Below are 19,358 nucleotides of genomic sequence, written 5' to 3' on the forward strand. Positions count from 1 at the left end.
TTGTGTTATGTACTGTATTGCAATAACATGGCATCGCCCCCTTTGCTAAGTGTTCCCGGGGGCAGGGGGCAATGTAAATTTTAGGGTTAGTGATGTCACCAACCCTGGAAGAAGCTTGTTGTAGTCCCTACCAGCCATTTGTTGTAGTCCTTAAACAGAGAATTCTTTAAAAGACAATATCTCATTTTGCAATGAACTTTGAGCATCGTAAATTTGCAGATGTTGTTTATGCTCAAGCAGCAACATTACACACTAACTAAAGTAAAAAAAAAAAAAAAGTGAAATCGCAATGAACCACCCCTTTAAATTTGGAGAAATTCTTTATAATGTAATGTTCCCACTATGCTCACCAAATTCTGTGAATCTTGAATGTGTCCCTAGGAAAAAGGAAGAAATAATTAAATGTTTATTTTTTCACTTTTTTGTTTATCCTTCAGAATGTTTGTGGCTATGTAATATATATCCCTTTAAGCATTCTTTCTTGACTGTATGTTGAAACCTATTATAAGACTTATTTGTTTTAATAAAAAATAAAAAAGACGGCTGCAAATAGGTATTCCCATTTGCTCCAATAGAAAAAAAACCCCATGATAACATTTCCACGACTTTCCAAAAGAGGGAAAAACTATGGAGAGACTGACAGCAGTCTTAAGAGAGAGTGATCCATCTATTGTAACAACACAAAGTATAGCATTATAAATGTTTTTTTTTTTTTTTAATGAAAATATGAAAAACTTGACTAGATTTGTGATGTTAAAAACTGGGAAAATGCATCCAACTATAAATTAATTTTTACTGTGTATATATACATTGCAATTTTGATAAAGTACATTAAATTGTAATTTGTCTGCAGAACATTGTAGTGATAATCTCAGATTAATTTTAGAATGAAAATGCTGCTTTAAAAAAAATGAATAGCAAAGTAGATTTGTAGATGAATCAGTGAATCATTCATTATTCCCATAGTCGAAAACTGTTTATTTCCATGTTCAAATAAATTACCAACACATACTTTATACAACAAATGACTGCATCTGTCCTCTGTGTCAATAGAAAAAGGTGCTGAATTGATGTGCAAAAGTGATGCATATAAATATATGCATTAGGAAAATGACAATCCAAAATAAAAGCATTCCTAAAATGCATGAAACCGTCTGAATAACACTGAGGATGACTTCCACAAAACATTTATCCTCAGTATTTACGGGCTGTTGATTTATTTACATTTATTTAAATGAAGAGATGAATATTCATGCTGCATAAACTGTGTTGGTATGACGTTCATATAGTGCAATGTGCTATACAATGCTTTTATGCTTTGATTAGCATTGAGGCCTATACAAAAGCTCATATTTACAAGACATTCAGTTGAATAAGTGTAACTACAGAGAACACCATCAAGGCACAATTCAGCTCACATTTTCAGGACTGTTTCATTCACTCGAAATAGCAAAATACAGAAGCGATGCAAGTGTGGCATTTTTCGTGTTTGAAAGTGAAAAAGCATCTGTTAGTTTTTTAATTGCAATACATTTGACAATAAAGCTGTTTCTTCCAGTAGACATGCAATTCCAAATGTAGACATGACTAGAGCTGAGAATGAACAGTCGGTTTTCTTTTCTCATGTGAGTATACTGGAGGACATTACATAGAAATACAATCAAACACACACTGACATACTTTGACCTTTTAACGGTCCTTCTAAATCCGGGTGCAGGAGGATCAGTGTTTCTGTGCTCTTCCACGTGGCGTGTGTCAGCAGATGACTGTGGATCAAGGCTGATACGCCCACAGTGTGACAGTCTTATCAGCTGAAGAGGACAGGAAGGAAAGGTCTCTGGTGTGCCATCGGCACTGGATCACTTTATCGCCGTGTTCAGCGACCACAGTCACCGGCAGGCTTTTGGTGAGATCGCCTGCAGAAATGCAGGGAAAATTTCATTTCATAAAATGGCAATTTTACTTCCATAATGTGACATAAAAAAGTACAGTGGGATTTAATACTACTATTATTATTGTTAATAAAAGCATATTACAATTAAAAAACAATTAAAAATGATCATTATAAATATGTATTTATAAAACAGTTAGTTCCTGTCCTTGATTCTGATTGGTCAATAGCTATGTTTTATTCACGATAAAACACGGCTATGACTGCTTCACCCAACGGTTCTGTGTATCACTACACAACACCCTTAGCAACCACTCTTAGCAACATAAACTGTTCTCAGTTGATATTGTTCATTGAAGCTTACTGTATTATGTAGAAGAGTATTGTGAGAAAGAGATCGAGTGAGCGAGTTTATTACCTGCATTCAAATTTAGCATTTTCCTTCAGGTCAGTCCTATGTTCATAATAAAAAATCTGTTTAAATGTCTGATGTATTATCCTGTTCTTTTAACGGTTAAGGGGTTTTCCCGTGACTGACAGCGCTAGTCAAAGCATTTGTCTGTTGCATCTTGTTCCGTGTTCACAACAATTCAGTCTTTTCAATGTAAAAGTCTTCACTGCTGACTGACACACTCATAAAGACAGTCTTTGCCGCCATCTAATGGCGTAATAATGAAACTTCTGTTGCTGTTCACGGTCAGGGACTATTTTTTTCTGGCGTGGCGGAAGGGTTTTAGTGATTTTACTTCATGAAAGTTGCATTGATACATATTTTTGGCTTTAATATTTGTATTGTGTGGTAACAGTTTTATAAAAGCAATAAGGTACTCGAGGCTAGTGCTGTATAAGTCACGTGACATTCACGATACAGCACAGCCTCTTGTACCTTATTGCTTATATATATATATATATATATATATATATATATATATGCAAAAACGGTGGAATTTGAGTATTAATAATAATAATAATAATAATTAACAATATTAAAATTCAAAAACAATTCATTAAACAACTATAATAATAGTAGTAATAATAACAACACATTTTATTATTATTATTCTTTTTACTACTAATAAACAATATAAATTTCAAAGCTAATTCATTTAAAACTGACATTATTGACTTGATTTAAATTTTAATACAGCAAATAATAATAATAATAAAAATCAATTCACTGAAAAAAACATGGCATTCACAAGCCATATTACTTCTGCAATGTGACATTTACTGTACTTTTGAGTGAAAATATTAATTTGAGGAGAACTGATTAGATCAAGAAGTGACAGGTGGTTGGAGAGAGTGTTGAAAAATAAGAAATGATGCTGATTTGTTGAGATTGACATTGTTTTTAGCACAACCTACCTTGAAGATCAGTGATCATGACTTTGTTGTCATAGGAGCCGGTGAGCAGATAGTGTGCACCAGGAGAGAAGCGCACAGAACGAACGTCGCTGGTGTGCGGCCGATACGCCTGGACGCTGCGACCACCTCTGATGTCATAGAGCATGCAGCGACAGTCCTCCAATCCGGTCGCCATGAGCCGCCCACTGGGATCCACTGCCACTGAGGCCACAGCACTTCCTGTCACATGACACATTAATAGTCTGTTATTATTGTTACTTATTATTGTTACTATCATATGATCATTTAAAGGAAACACACACCTGTTCCATGCACAGCCGTCCCAACCACCTTCACACAGCTGGGCACACGCAGGTCCCAAAACCTCACCGTCTTATCCTGAGAGCCGGAGGCAATCATCCACCCGCCCCACGTGTACAGAGACAGAATGTGCCCTGCATATTGTACAACACAATATACCATCCTGTTATGGGCACTGAGGGCATAAATGAAGAGGACGGTTAGCGTGTGAGAGCACCTGTGTGTCCGCTGAGAGCGTGCAGGCCCTGTCCTCTCTGGCAGTCAGTGGTGTAGATGTTACAGTCTCCAGCCCCAGCGCTGATGAGGATGGCACCTCCGCTCTCCGGACCCTCCATAAACGCCAGGTCTCTGATGGTGCCGTCATGCATGCTGAACTCTAGATCTGGCCCTGCAGTCCAAATGCACACGTTACCCTGTATATATTTACATTTTCCATTCCAACAGCATATATAAACAAATATAAAAAAAAGGTACTGTTTAAAAAAATAAATAAAAAATGTACAGCCAATTACTTTGTCAATTACTACAATTACTTTCAGTGCAATTTATGATTTAGTAAGAAAATATTGTGTTTTTACACTACAAAAGATGTATTTGATCTGACATTAGGCACATTACCTGTGGCGTTGCAGGTTTCTGCGTTGAAAGGAAGAACTTTGACATACTTGTCATTGGAGCCTGTGGCAAGAAGCTGCCCGCAGGGACTCCAGGCCACACAGTAAATAGAGCCTTTATGGTGCTTAATACGTCTGAAGCAGATGTCAGGCTGCTTTACTGGAGCTTCAGCGCTATACAGGAACAACAGACAGAGGGCGTTACAATTCCTCAGGCCTGTCTTGATGATAAAAGCGTGTAGGGCTGCGTGATATATTGAAATGCTAATCAGTATCATGATATGGCTTAGTCAGTGTGATTGTCAAACTGTGCATGCTGTGATTTAATTAAGCTAATATATGTGCCACTGGGTTCAGAGTGAAGCGTGGCATTTAAAAATGAAGAAATTAAAGGGATAGTTCACCCAAAAATATAAATTCTGTCATCATTCACTCACCCTCAATTTGTTTCAAACTTGTATACATTTCTTTGTTCTGCTGAACACAAAGGAAGATATTTGGAAGAATGTAACCAAAATCTCAACCCCCATTGACTACCATAGTATTTTTTTCCCCTACTATGGTAGTCAATGGGGGACGAGATCTGCTTGGTTAAAAACACTTCCATTCTTTCCAAATAGAGCTATTTAAGCCATCTATTTAAGCCAAACTTCCTGAATTTTTCATATCGCAATATATAGTCGCAGATGAATGTCAGTTTTTTTTTTCAATATGGTGCAGCCCTAAAAGCATGTTAAGTACTGAGAGCATACCTGGTTTTGAGAGACTGTGGGTAAGTGCAGACACGAAGCGTTTTGGAGTTGGAGCCGATTGCGTAGAGAGTCCCAGACGGGTGGAAGGCGACGGCGCGCACAGCCTGTGTGTCCTCCAGCGTCTCTACTGCAATGAATGGGGATTTGGGTTTCTCGTCCTGAAACACGCTGTCATGAAATATCAGCATTAAAACAAGCTCACAAAGCAGTTTTATTTCTGCTTGGTAGGGTGGAAAGCTTTGAGAAACCTCTGGTTGACCAGCACTGGGGACTCGTCCAGAGACGGCACCCCCCGGCCTCCTCCTTTCTGAGGGGTGCTGCTGATCACTGCCGTCTTGTTCCGGCCGGAGCCGCTCTCTGGGGTCTGTTTACCGGCTCCGCTCACTGCCGTACCATTACACTGCTGGGCCAAAGCCTGTACGTCTTCTCCCAGATCTTCCATTCCCACATTCAGTTCCTCCAGTTTCTGAATGGACCTACACAAATGATCAACACAACGATGGCTGATGGTGATATCAAGAGAGCAGGGTGGTGATGGCTGATGATATTTATATAATTTAAAGACAGCAAAGCAGTTGTGAAAACTGTGAGATTCACAATTTTTTTGTAAATAAATTGGAAAAATTGAAAAATAGTAATTATTAAATTTATAAAATATAATTTCATAAAAATCTCAAAGATATATATACACATTTTTATGATGATTAAGATTAATTATTAAATTATATTTCATTAATAATTACAAAATATACATAATATAATTTAATGAAAGAATAAAAGATGTTCACCAAAACAATCTGAAAAGCAATTACCAAAATAAAAAAATAAAAAAGATTAAAAAAAATAAAAGGTATAAATATAATATTATAAATTACTGATAATCTCAAAATTAGATTTATCAGTTCATCAATAGGAACGCATGACTAATAATTAATAGTATTATATAATATTACAAAGCACATGCTATTTTTGTTATGCCTGCCTGAAATGAATGACACATCAATAAATCAAGTGAAACAAATGAGAGTCTGTGGAAAGTTCCAGATCAAGAGGCTCTTAATCACAATCTCATCATCTTGATGAATAGAAGCCACATAAAAAAAAAAAAAAAAAAAAAAAAAAAAAATCAACAACACTGCGGTTCCAACACAACTGAGTGCCTACGCAGTACATTAGAGGTACACGGGGCACCTGGATCTGACCTGTTCAGGAACTTCTGTGTGAGACTGTGCTGTGCTGCGTCTGTGGGCTGGTCTGGAGGATGAACTCCACCTTCTAGCAGCATCTGATGGTACAGCTGCCTCTGCTGCTGCTTCTGCTCAAGATGCTGCTGCACTCGCAGCCGCTGACGCTGGAACTCCTGCAGCTGCTCCTACAATCAGGACGAAAAACAGGGCTACTTCAACCAATTCTAGAATCATTTACTCACCTTTCTGTCCATCCAAATCTGTATGACTTTAAAGACATTATCGTCAAGTTGTGGATGCATTCAACTGAGGAAAAGTTCAAAATTATAAAACAAACACAACAGAACTATATATTCACAAGAGCATGTTTATACTTAAATTAATTTGATACGTTACTCCATATAGGAAGAACAGACATTCCAACTAGTTACTGACCTGATTCAGACAAATATACACATAGCTAAAGTGGATTGATGTTGTTTTGGTCTGGAGCAGGGTTAAAATAAATCCATATCAATCAATATGTTTACATAAATAGAGCACATCAAATATGGTAAACTGAAATTCAAACATACTCGCTTGACACACAAGAACAAACCTCATTGGTTCTTGCAGAAAAACAAAATGTGCTGGTGTGACACATGAGAATGGATGGTTCTCGCATGTCAAATAAACATGCTTAAGCTTTCGTTTGCCATATTTGAGTGCTCGGAGTACGTCCGCTGATCAATGTTCATAAAAGCCAGAATTAAATCTGTTCATCATATAAAGCCATTGTGTCTCTTCAGAAGACATGGGTTAAACTGCTTGATTCATATGGATTTATTTTATGATCTCTTTATGAACTTTGATGCGTTAGCGTTTTTGTAGAATTGACTCAAATCTCAGATTTCATAAAAATATCTTCATTTGTGTTTTGAAGATGGAACAACACGAGAGAGAGTAAATGATGACAGAATTTTCATTTTTGGGTGAACTAACCCTTTAAATTCCTGGGTAAATACTGTAATGATGTTGCTGTTTAAAAGGGAACATATATATTACCTCTGATGTTTCACCTGAACCCACGGCTCCTCCATCCCTGCCAGGAGTCAGTGGAGGACGCAGTGAGTTCGTTTCTCCAGAGCCGTTGATCCTCTCGGCCTGTGCTTGTGTTCTGGAGGAACAGGACAACGCCAGTCAACATCGCAATATCTATGTGTGCACAGATTTTAAATTCAGGCTGATATTAACTGATAATTCATTTTGTTATATTCATTTTATATACTGTTCTCTCGAAAACACATTGAAAATAAAACACTAAAAACTAAAATAAATCATTAAAATGCTACAAGTGAATTTAAGCATCACATCATTATAATGTACAGTATGAAAAAAGGATATTCATTGACAGATTTTTTACATTAATAATAATGTGTTGTTATTAGTATTTTAAAAGATGATCTTTAAATGAGCATTAGATGATGGCAAAGGTAATCTAAATGTAAAAATAGAGGAAATAAGCATGAACAAATAAATATAAATATAACAATACAATAAATATATATAATAAAAAGTTTGGGGTCTGTAATATTTTATTGATTTTTAAATAAGTCTCTTCTCTTAAATAAGCTTCTTTTTTAATCAAAAATATAGTAAAAACTGTAATATTGTTCAATATTTTTAAAAATTTAAATTTGTTCGAAATGTTTTCAAAGCTGAATTTTCAGCATCATTAAAAATAAATGATTATATATATATATATATATATATATATATATATATATATATATATATATATATATATATAAGATAAATAAATAAATAAATATATTTTAACTATTCCATTATATTCAATTAATAATTTAATTCCAAAATATACATAATGCAATTTATTGACAGCAAATAAGATGCTCACAAAAATGCTGAAAAGCCATGAACAAAAAAATTTATATAAATGTATAAATGCAATATTATAATAAAAAAAGTTAAACATTACTCCAGTCTTCAGTGTCACATGATTCTTCAGAAATCATTATTTTATGATGATTATTATGACTGATTTATTATCAATAAGATGATTTGCTGCTCAAGAAACATTTTAAGTTATTATCAATGTTGATAAGCTTAATATTTTTGTGGAAACTGTAATAGTTTTTTTTCAGGATTCTATGATGAACAGTAATTTATTATTTGAAACAGAAATCTTTTGTCTTGACTGTCACTTTTGATCAATTTAATGGATCCTTGATGAATTAAAAAAGTATTAATTATCTTAGGAAAAAAATCTTTCTGACTTCAAACTTTTGATCAGTAGTGTAGAATAATTACAAAATCAGTATTAATATCTCTATCTTTTAACACTGTGACACTATGGTTTCTGATGCCACTTCTTATCTAGTATACAACGAATTTCTCTGAAGTATATTTACTGCCATAGAAGTTTGTTTTGGACTTAACTACTAGAGCTTCCCGGGTCTATTTCTGTGGGTCTAACTGGATTAGAAGTGTTAAGCTTGACCACCATATGTTGAACTTCACCACTCACAGTAACACCTGCCTAGAGTAACCACGCTGCATCTAGGACATGAATGTCAAACTAGATTTTACTGATTCATACTTTTGTTTATGTCCATACAATGAAAGTCAATCGGGTCCAATGTAGTCCAACATTGGACCCTATTGACTTTCATTGTATAGACAAAATAACACTGAGATTGAGGCAAAAAAAATCTTGTTTTGTGTTCCACAGGAAGTCATACAGTTTTAGAACAAAACGAGTATCAGAAGAGTCATTTTTGCATGAACTATCCCTTTCAGTGAGGAAACGAGCCCACCTGTCTGGCGATCCACTGAAGGCGTTGCTTCCATTTCCCCCAGAAGGATACCCAAAGTTGGCGAAAGACTGTGACATGGCCGTTGCTTTTCCATCGCCTTCAGTGCTTTTCTTTTCTCTTCCCACCAAACCGTGTGACAGACCGTCCAGGACAGGATTGAGAGACCGCGACATGTAAGTATCCGCCGATTGGGGTCGGTGTAATGGCGATGCCGGGCAGGGCGAGAGTTTGGTGAGCAGAGGTGTGAGAAGGTCAGCATGACCAGTCCGGGCCGGTTTGACGAGCCGGTCCACGTGGATGCTGAGAGTCTTCTGCTCAAATGCACAAGCGAAAACTGACGGCGAGAGGTTCTGCAGCCAGGAAAGCAAGCTCAAGTCCAGTTCCTCGCAACCATTCCCGCACAGAACGTCGACAGCTAGGAGAACCTCCTCCTCGCTGATCTCTTCTCCAGTCGCTTTGCTCTGGCAGAATTCAACGCAACATTCGTACAGTATTCCCTTGATGAGGAGCTGGAACAGACGGTCTCCGCTGGCCTTGAATCCGGCTTCACTCAGTTTGCGGTCCGCAGGGATGAATTCAGCCACCATGGAGCAGGCTTCCTCGAAGCAGTGGACGCGGGCCGTACTGGGGTTCCAGTCCTTGAATTCGGCATGGTTGGTGAGGCGCGGGAGCGTGAGGAGCAGACAGAGTTTGCTGTAGTCTTCTTTGGTCGGGCAGAACTCTTCCAGGGAATGGAGGGACTTCACCGCGTCCTGCATGGTCAGCTCCAGCTGGAGGTGGGGAAGAGAGAGAGTTCAACATGGGATGCTTCCTGAATAAAACCTTCTTTTGGGCACATTCAAGATATAAGAGGTTTGTTTTTTATTTGTTTACTTATAATTTATTTATTCATCAGTATTAAAGGTTATTTTATGGTACTACTAATACTACTACTACTACTACTACTAATAATAATAATAATAATAAACAATTAAAATTCTTCCATTTTGCATGAAAGACAAGCATTATTTATTTATTTATTTATTTATTTATCAGTATAACAGACTATTTTCATTGCACCACCAACAACAACAATAATAATAAACAATCAAAATTCTTCTATTTTGCATAAAAGACAAGCATTATTTTAAAGGCTATTTTCATGGTACCAATAATAATAATAATAATGCAATATTCAATACTAATAACTAAATAAAATAAATTAAATATAATGCTTGTCTTTTATGCAAAATGGAAGTTTAATTGTATATTATTTATTATTATTATTCATTATTATTATTCATGGTACAAAAAATAACAATAATAGTATGCAATTAAACTTTTATTGATCATTTTGTATAAAAGATTAGCATTATTTATTTACAAGCATTATTTATTTATTTATTTTAAAGGCTATTTTCATGGTACCAATAATAATAATAATAATAATAATAATAATAATAATGCAACATTTAATACTAATAAATAAATGAAATAAAGAAAATATAATGCTTGTCTTTTATACAAAATGGAAGTCTAATTGTATATTGTTATTATTATTATTTTTTTTTTTGTGGTACAAAAATAACAATAATAATATACAATTAAACTTTTATTGATCATTTTGTATAAAAGATTAGCATTGTTTTTTTATTTATCAGTTTCAAAGGCTATTTTAATGGGACAAATTATTATTATTATTATTATTATTACTGATAAATAAATAAAATGTCTGCTTTTATGCAAAATGGAATGTTTACTTGTATATAATAATAATAATAATAGTAAAAAAACAATTACACTTTCTGTTTTGCATAAAAGATAATCATTATTTATTTATAAGTATTGAAGGCAAAAAATTTATACTAATAATATGAATAATAATACAATATAGTATGAAACATCTTCCATTTTACATAAAAGACAAGAAAAGTGAATCTTGTTTTAGAACAACATGATGGCATTGTCTCCATACACATAAAGACTCACATTCTCAGGGTCATCTGACGCAGATATGGCGTTGTTTACACACAGAGCTTCCAGAAATTTCTGTTTTAGGATGATATATCGAAACCTGAAAGAATAGTAATCAAAAAAAAAAGACTGAAACAAGCATGCTTGGGTGTGGGCAAAAGATTCCAAACTGACGTCGCTCACCTCTTCCTGTCAAATTTATCCAGGCACTCCAAAGGCTGAATAAACTGCAAAACTTCATCCCACTGCCCGTCTAAAATAAGTTGCCTTAGAAAAAAAAAAAAAATTAGTTCACCTACCCAGTTAAAGAAGTGATGTTAAAGAGTGATGCCACTGCAAAAAAAATGCAAGTGTACTCAATCCTTCAGCAACTGAAAAAGACACCGTTTTGCTAACTCCACACTTCATTAAGCAGGACAACCACTTCTTAACGACGGCACAGTGTTTTTTTACTAGACTGGAGTAAATGGCTGCTAAAATGGCTGTCACATGTAGAAATGTAACAAAAAAAAAATTTTTTTTGAAATAAGAAAAATTATTTTACAATATATAACAACAGTATTTGTTATAAAAATAGATTTGTTGAACCTATACCTATAAATGCCTTACTGATTCCACACATTTGAACAGTAGTGTATTAGAATCAAGCATCTGTTGTTTAGGTTTTCAAAGACTCAAGAGGTGCCGGCTTACTACTCTACCCACCTCAGGAAGAGCATATCATCTGAATAAAGCCCATTAATGATGCCGCTCTCCTTTTCCAGCGCCAGCATACTGATGTGCAGCTTTCTGGAGTTCAGAAAGTCCAGGATCAGCTTGATTATCTCTGCTTCTTTAATGTTTATAATCTCCTCTGCAGTCATGGTGTCAGATTCCTGAAGGGACAAAGGGAGAAGGTTATCTCACACAGCAAGAGTGCTGTCTGTGTGTGTGTGTGTGTGTGTGTGTGTGTGTCTTTGACCAAATATCCCTACAACGATAATAAATCCTCTACAAAGTGGGACCAGACAACAGCCCCCACAAACATATAAAATGTCAAAATAAAAAATCTAACAATAAATAAATATAATTCTATGGTGGTTAGGTTTAAGGGAAAGACAATATGAATTAGCTCAGAATATGCAGTCAATATACAATTTATTGACAGCAGTTGAATATACAAACAGTAGAATATACAAACAAACAAAAATAAATAAATGTGAGATTTAATTTTACAGGAAAGAAAATATATGAGTATATTAAACCAAATAAATACTAAATAAATGTAATTTAAAATAAATAAATAAATAAATAATTGTGAGGGTTGGGTTTGAGGGAAAGGAAATATCAATGTCAAAATATCAAACCAAAAATAATAAATTGTATATATATATATAAAATAAAATGAGATAGAAAACACACTTTCTCAGTACATTAAAAAATAAATTATAAATGAATACATTTAATTTAAAAAAAAATAATAATAATATTACAAACAAATAAATAAATTCAGTGAAGATTAGTTTAAGGTAAAGAAAACATTATTTCAGTATATTAAACAAAATAAATAATAAATACATACATTTAAAATTACATTTAAATAAATAAGTAAATACATAAATAAATTAATAAAGTGAGGGATCACAAAATAGAAAACAGGTTAACATTAGCTCAGTTTATTAAACCAAACAAATACTAACTACCTAACTAAATAAATAAAAATGTATAGTCATGAGTTAAGAGTTAGTATGTAGTATGTGGATTAACTATATCAAAAAAAATATATACAATAGAAATATATCGTATGTCTCCATTTTGGAAAGTACATTATTCTGGCATGCTGCTACGTAAATCAAGCGTACCTATATTACACAAATAAATCCATTATTTAAATAAACCATGTGACCCAGAGAAAATAAAAGTCTGGATTTATTATGCATGCAAATAGTTGCATGCTATTACTGCGACAACTTGTACCATATGCAGTACTGTCAGCAAAGAGAAGCATGCATTTGGATGTGTTTGCACTAGTGCAGTGGAGACAGCACTGGGTATATCTAGGTTATTGATCTCACCTTTTTATTCACTGACCCATTTAATTGAACGCAACCTCGAATCTGTCATTTTTGCAAACATTTACATACATAAACAAGTATGCATGCTCTGTCTGTCTGGCCCCCAATGCAACGCAGTGAAGCTTTAACTCTCTGCGTGCTTGCAAGACACCACTAAAATATCCGTGCAATATTTCCAAAATCTTACCTAAAATGAAGCCTCGGCCAAACAAGAATTGTTTATTCAATCTTCTCCTGCGCGTCCCTTCCACCGTGGATTAGCGCGAGCTCAGCGTTCCGTCGCCCGAGCGTGAGGTGCGTTTATCCCGACAATGGCTCGGATGTCCCCACCCACCTTCCGCCTGTCTCACTCTCCATCAGCAGCAGCAGCAGCGCCGGTTACCGGCGGAGTGACGCGCTGCTCCGGTCACACCCACTGACTCCGCTGCGTTGTTCTTCACTGGTCTGTTACGGTGAATTGTGAGTTTGGGAATCGTAATTATGACATGATGCGGATTCAGATGATTTGGGTCGGAATACAATGAACAAAAACATAAATATTTAACATTCCTTAAAATCTTGACACCCAACATGTTTAATTTTAATATTATTTTTTTTAATATAAATTTTATACATTTTGCCAATTTAATTTTGATATTTATTTCATGTTTATTGCTAGAAAGCAGACAAGCCTGTTGTTGTGTTATACGAACGCCTGATGGCACTATGCCATCACAAGACTGATCCAAAACATGGGCCTGTCCACATACCCACACTTGCGGTCGCACTTGACTTGACCGCTTGTCTACTCACATGACGTATTTCCTGTATTTTGCCCAAGTGTTCAAGTGGGCGTGAAGACCGCAAGGCTCGCATGCAGTAGTTTACAGAGCTTTATTATGATTTTCAATATTTTGCATTTTAAAATAAACTTAAATGTCTGTTTAGTAGTCTTTATGTAACAGACGACACAATTTAGTAATTGTGGAGCTTAATTAAGTGATAAAAAGCAGTTGCACATATACAAAATAGACATACCCATCTTTGCAGCAACGGAATGTGTAACACTTTCTTTGTTTTTTACCAAATTATATGTAATATTTAATTAATTTAACTTTTTTATTATTATTATTAATTTAACTTACAGTGGATTTTTTTTCCTAGACATCTCGCGAATTAGGGGCACATGTGAGTTCCTGAACATGATGCATGATGGGATATGCTATTCGAGACTGGCTGAATCCCAAATGGTACACTTCTGTGCACTTTCGGTCTTGTGGACTTATAATGGCTGCCTCGTGCACATGTTCGTGAAGTCCACGAGACCATAGGGTGTCTCATTCATCATTTTAGGTTTCAGAAGAGTGCTCGCGAGCGCCCCCGATGCGCACTTCAGCTGAGCCCGCAAATTTGCGAACTACACAGAGGACTTTACCCGGCAGTCAAAGCGGCATTACGTCACGAAAGTGCGGACTCAGAGGAAGACCTTGAGGGTTTCAGCTAAAAGTCTTGTCCAGATACGCACACTTGCGGTCTTTGCACTTGTCTACTTACATGACGTATTTCCTGTATTTGGCCCAAGTGTTCAAGTAGGCGTGAAGACGGCAAGTCTGTGTAGAACTTTTGTGATTATCTGATGGGACACACTATGCAAGCATTTACAGAATTTTTTTTTTTTAATTGTTATTTTCAGTACTTTGCATTTTAAAATACACTTCTAAATGTCTGTTCAGTGGTCACTATGTAACTAACAGAAGACACAATTTTAAAATTGTGGTGCTTCTTTAAAGTGATAAAAAGCAGTTGCAAATGATGTACAAAATACACATAGCCCACTCATCTTTGCATCAATAAAATGTGCAACACTATATTTTACTACCAAATTATATGTAATATATAATTAATTTAACTTACAGTCGTATGTTTTCCTTGACATCTCGCGATTTCGGAGCATGTGAGATCCCGAACATAATGCATGATGGGATACGCTTAGCCTCGAATACCGCTCCGAAGCGGTATTCATGATAGTGTGGGTTTAGTGTGCATTAAAGGCACTGCACTTGGGCATTTTTAAGACACGGGACAGTCTTGCGCACTTACTTCCTGTCGCGTGCACGAGCTCTCAAGTGGCCAAGACCGCAAGTGTGGGTATTTGGACAAGGCAATACTCTCTTGAGCAGGTATTAGTTTGAATAAGTAATTACTTCACGACCACTAAAAAGTGCGTTCAATAAAGTATGAATGTGTATAGAACAAATGTAATCTGGACATACTACATTCGCCACGTTGCCATTATCATGTGACCTACCAGCGTCAGTTATGTCGCTTCCCTGCCATTCGTGGCCTCATGGGGTAGTAAAATCAGAGATTGTATATTATAGAGAGATGAGAGGGTCTGTATCTCTTACCATTGGAGAAAGTGTAACGGCTAACTTAATCACGTGCGGCACCTCTCCGCCTATTGTGTAATGGCATTCACGTCAGTTCAAAACTCCTTCCCTGCGTACCGCTACAGCCGGAGCCTTAGCATTAGCCGTTACGCTTTTTTGGCTAAAGGTTGCAGGCTTGCCTTTCAGTGGCTTTGGTGAAATGTCCATCGAATGTATACTTCAGAATCTCCCTGGAAGTAGTAGGTCATCCGGGTAATTTTCGTCTACTCTTTTATAAATACTGTGAATTCGGACATACTTCTTTTGTCACATACTGTTTTTCACCAACTATACAGTAGAGAAGTATGTGATTTCAGATGCAGTCTTAGTGTGGTTTTAGTGTACGTTAAGTGCACTGAGCTTTGATGCTTTTAACACCCACAGTTTTGCGTAATACTTTTGCATGCATGCACTCTCAAGTGGCCCGGACCGCAAGTGTGGGCATTTGGACGGGCCCAATGTTTTTAATCTTACGAGGAAACCAATCGATGAGTATTGTTAACCTAATCTGTGAATTTATGGTTGAGCACAGAGAAGTTCATTTGAGATGACCAATGATAAGTGAATCTGTAAACTACATCAAAGTCGTGAGAATATGTTATATAAGATATTATCTAACAAATAAATGAACCTAGTAGGAAATGTAGCTAGTTATAAACACATATACAGTTTGACTCAGCTCAACCATTCAACCCTGTCCTCTAGATAATTGGCAAAAAAGACAACATTTTTTTTTTGTTTAATTTTATTGGAAATATAAATTAGTAATAATTACAAACCAACATTTGGTCTCAGATTAGATACAGTATGGCCTCTACTGAATGAAAGCTTAATAATGGACAAATTTGCAACCCTGTTACCCATTTTTTTAGCTTTACTTTTTTTAAAAAATGTATACATTTCTGTCAAATTTGAGATGTTTATTTAATGTTTAATTAAAACTAGTGAAATCATACAGTCACAGTTGCTGCTATACTGTATGTTTAGACCGTCTCAAATTTTGGTAACAGGGTTGCAAGAATGATAAATGAATAGAAAATACAACAGCTCATGTAATATTTGACCTCATGAGGTTGACCATTAACATTTTCCGAAGGTGAAGCACCTCCTTCACTGAACATTTCATTTTCAAAGAGTTTAAAGGTCTATTTTGTACCCTGTTCATGGAAAATCCCATAAAGTATTGATTTAGGAAACAATTAGTGTCCAAATTACCATTCTAGCTTTGCGAGTTTTCTGCTGTTCAGTTTTTGTTGAATCTAGGTCACAGAGGAACTGCACAAACTCAGAGATTCTGAGGCTGCGCTTTGAGGCACCCAAGTGTCCGTCAATTCCTGTTGGTGAGCATGACCCTGTTTGGCAAAGGCCTTGGTTTTTTATGCATTAAATGCACCTGCAACTGGGGCAGAGTTGTTCTCTGCAGGGCTGTGCCCCACTTTCTGTTTGTAGTCAGAAGTTGCTTTGAAAATTCACATAACTGAGGCACTAACTATCCTACGTACCTATGCATTTCATATAGCTGCTTAATGAACATCTACCTATAGGCCTAAGTCATTCGCACCAAACATACACTACCGTTAAAAGGTTTGGGGTCGATAAGATTTATAAAAGTTTTTGAAAGAAGTCTCTTATGTACTCTTAAAAATAAAAGCTTTTTATTGGCATTGATGGTTCCACGAAGAAGCATCAACAGTTCATCCACTCAGTCGGACACAGTGTCCGATAATATCCCAGCGACAAGCAATTTGTCTGTCCACACCAGACCAGATGAGACAAGGCGAGTTTGAAACACTACATAACAAAGCAAGCTGTTATAAATTCACTGTAAACCTCGGCTTCGCTGGGCTTATTGCTTTTATAAAACGGGTACCACACAATACCCGTTCATTGGAACTCCCTCACTTACCAGCAATATTTCTACCAATTTCACCTGTGAGATTGCTGGTTCTCACATCAAATCATCTAATACTGTTAAAAATTTAGGTGTAATCTTCGACTCCACCCTTTCCTTTCAGTCTCATATTACCTCTATTACCAAATCTGCATTCTTTCATCTACATCGCATTGCCCAACTCCGTCCCTTCATCAGTACCAAATACGCTGAAACTGTCATCCATGCATTTGTCTCATCACGCCTTGATTACTGTAATGTCCTTTTCATTGGTCTACCTGCCAGCTCCATTTCCAGATTACAATACATTTAAAACTCTGCTGCTAGAATACTCACCCATACCAAGCGTTCTGCTCATATCACCCCAATTTTGTATGATCCACTGGCTTCCAGTTGCCTACCGTATTAAATTCAAAATTCTCCTGCTCACTTTTAAATCTTTGTGTGGCTTGGCTCCCCCTTATCTTTGTAACATGCTCGTCCCCAACTCACTCACTACGTTCCTCTGACTCTGGCCTTCTTGTTGTCCCTCGGCATCGCCTCTCTTCAATGGGGGGCAGATCATTCAGTGCTATCGCACCCAAATTCTGGAATTCTCTCCCCCGCTCACTCTGTTGTCTTAATAATATCTCTAAATTTAAATCATTACTCAAAACTCACCTGTTTTCTGAATGTTATACCTCTGATTTGATGGATTGATTGCTCTGCTTAATTAACTAATAGTTCTCTGAATGTTATGTTATGTCTCTTAAGTCCTGTTTTGTATTTTATTGTGCTTGACTCTATTCTTCTGTATGCTTTCCTGTCCATTATTGTTTTTCATCATTGTCTACTCGTATTATCTCTTTCTTGTTAAATGTACATTGCGTCCTTGAGCCCGGGAAAGGCGCTATATAAATAAAACTTATTATTATATTATTATTATTATTAATACAAATATTAAAACCAAAAAATATGTATCAATGCAACTTTCATGGAGTAAAATCATTAAAAGGCTTCCTTCCGCTGGAAAAAATAGTCCCTGGCCGTGAACAGCAACAGAAGTTACATGTATTATGCCATTAGATGGCGGCAAAGTTTGTCTTTATGAGCGAGTCACTCAGTCGCAAAGACTTTTTAATTGAAACTTGTTGTGAACACGGAACAAGACGCAAATGACAAATGTTTTGACTGTCAGTGTCAGCAGGGCACGGGAAAACCTATTAAATGTTAAAAGGACAAGATCGCAGCAGACATTCAAACGGGTTTTTATTATGAACATAGGACTGACCTGAAGGAAAACGTTAAATTTGAATGCATACACTCTATCTCTCTCACAACACTCTTCTACATAATGCAGTAAGCTTCAATGAACAAAATCAATAGAGAACAAACATGTTTACGTTGCTAAGAGTGGTTGCTAAGACAGATGCAGCAACATACACACTTAGCAGCGATACTTATGTAATGCGGTCAGCTGTAAGTTTTCGGGAATTTTACACTGGCTTCAACGCGGCTCAAAAAATCAGAATCAAGGGCCAGAACTCTCCGTTTTATAATCAATCATAAATTACAGCCAATCAGAAGATTGTGTGGGCGGAGCTCTTCCTGCAACTGTCTCGCGCACAAGCCAAAGTGGGTCTACATAATAAAAAAAAAAATATACCATTTTATTATTGTTCAAAATACATCTACTCAGTGACTGATACAGTCTTTGTCATGGAATACACTTGTTTGTTCAAATAGAGTTCAGAGTTTGAACGTTCTTATTTAATTTAATTTAATTTATTGTCAATATCTGAGGTAAAGTTGTCGCTCTCATTATGGCCATTATGCGTATTGTTGTTGTGCGTGAAGAGATATCTTTTATTTCGTGTCGTGAAGTCGAGTGGCGTCTGGAAAAACACGTTATGTGACAAAAACAGACGTTCAAAGAAAGTTCTCAGTTCCTTTCACGACTTCATAAGAATGAATGATTCATAAGTATGAAACAGCTCGATTCCTCATATTCTTCCCTCAATTGCCCCTTTCACAGTATGTGGTATAATTAGGGTCAACCAGTCCTTATGTGGGATCTGAAATCACGTAGACTGATGTTGAATGTTGATGTTGAAGAATGTGCATTATTAATTGTGAGTGGAAAAAAAA

The 19,358-nt window shown here is 36.1% G+C and overlaps 1 protein-coding gene across 1 annotated transcript; it reads right to left on the reverse strand.

Annotated features, from left to right (window-relative positions):
• Positions 1–954: 954 nt before the first annotated feature.
• On the reverse strand, positions 955–13,359 carry wdr47b (WD repeat domain 47b). The gene is made up of 14 exons (XM_051911194.1): positions 13,120–13,359; positions 11,584–11,753; positions 11,062–11,145; positions 10,894–10,978; positions 8,926–9,695; positions 7,154–7,265; positions 6,125–6,294; positions 5,171–5,398; positions 4,923–5,090; positions 4,175–4,344; positions 3,774–3,944; positions 3,559–3,690; positions 3,257–3,475; positions 955–1,916 (listed from the first exon to the last, which is right to left on the reverse strand). The coding sequence occupies exons 2-14, from the start codon at positions 11,739–11,741 to the stop codon at positions 1,774–1,776; spliced, it is 2,610 nt and encodes an 869-aa protein (XP_051767154.1). The 5' UTR covers positions 11,742–11,753; positions 13,120–13,359; the 3' UTR covers positions 955–1,773.
• Positions 13,360–19,358: the final 5,999 nt, after the last annotated feature.

The sequence above is a fragment of the Ctenopharyngodon idella genome, chromosome 10 (assembly GCF_019924925.1).
Source record: "Ctenopharyngodon idella isolate HZGC_01 chromosome 10, HZGC01, whole genome shotgun sequence".
In the NCBI taxonomy this organism is placed as follows: Eukaryota; Metazoa; Chordata; class Actinopteri; order Cypriniformes; family Xenocyprididae; genus Ctenopharyngodon; species Ctenopharyngodon idella.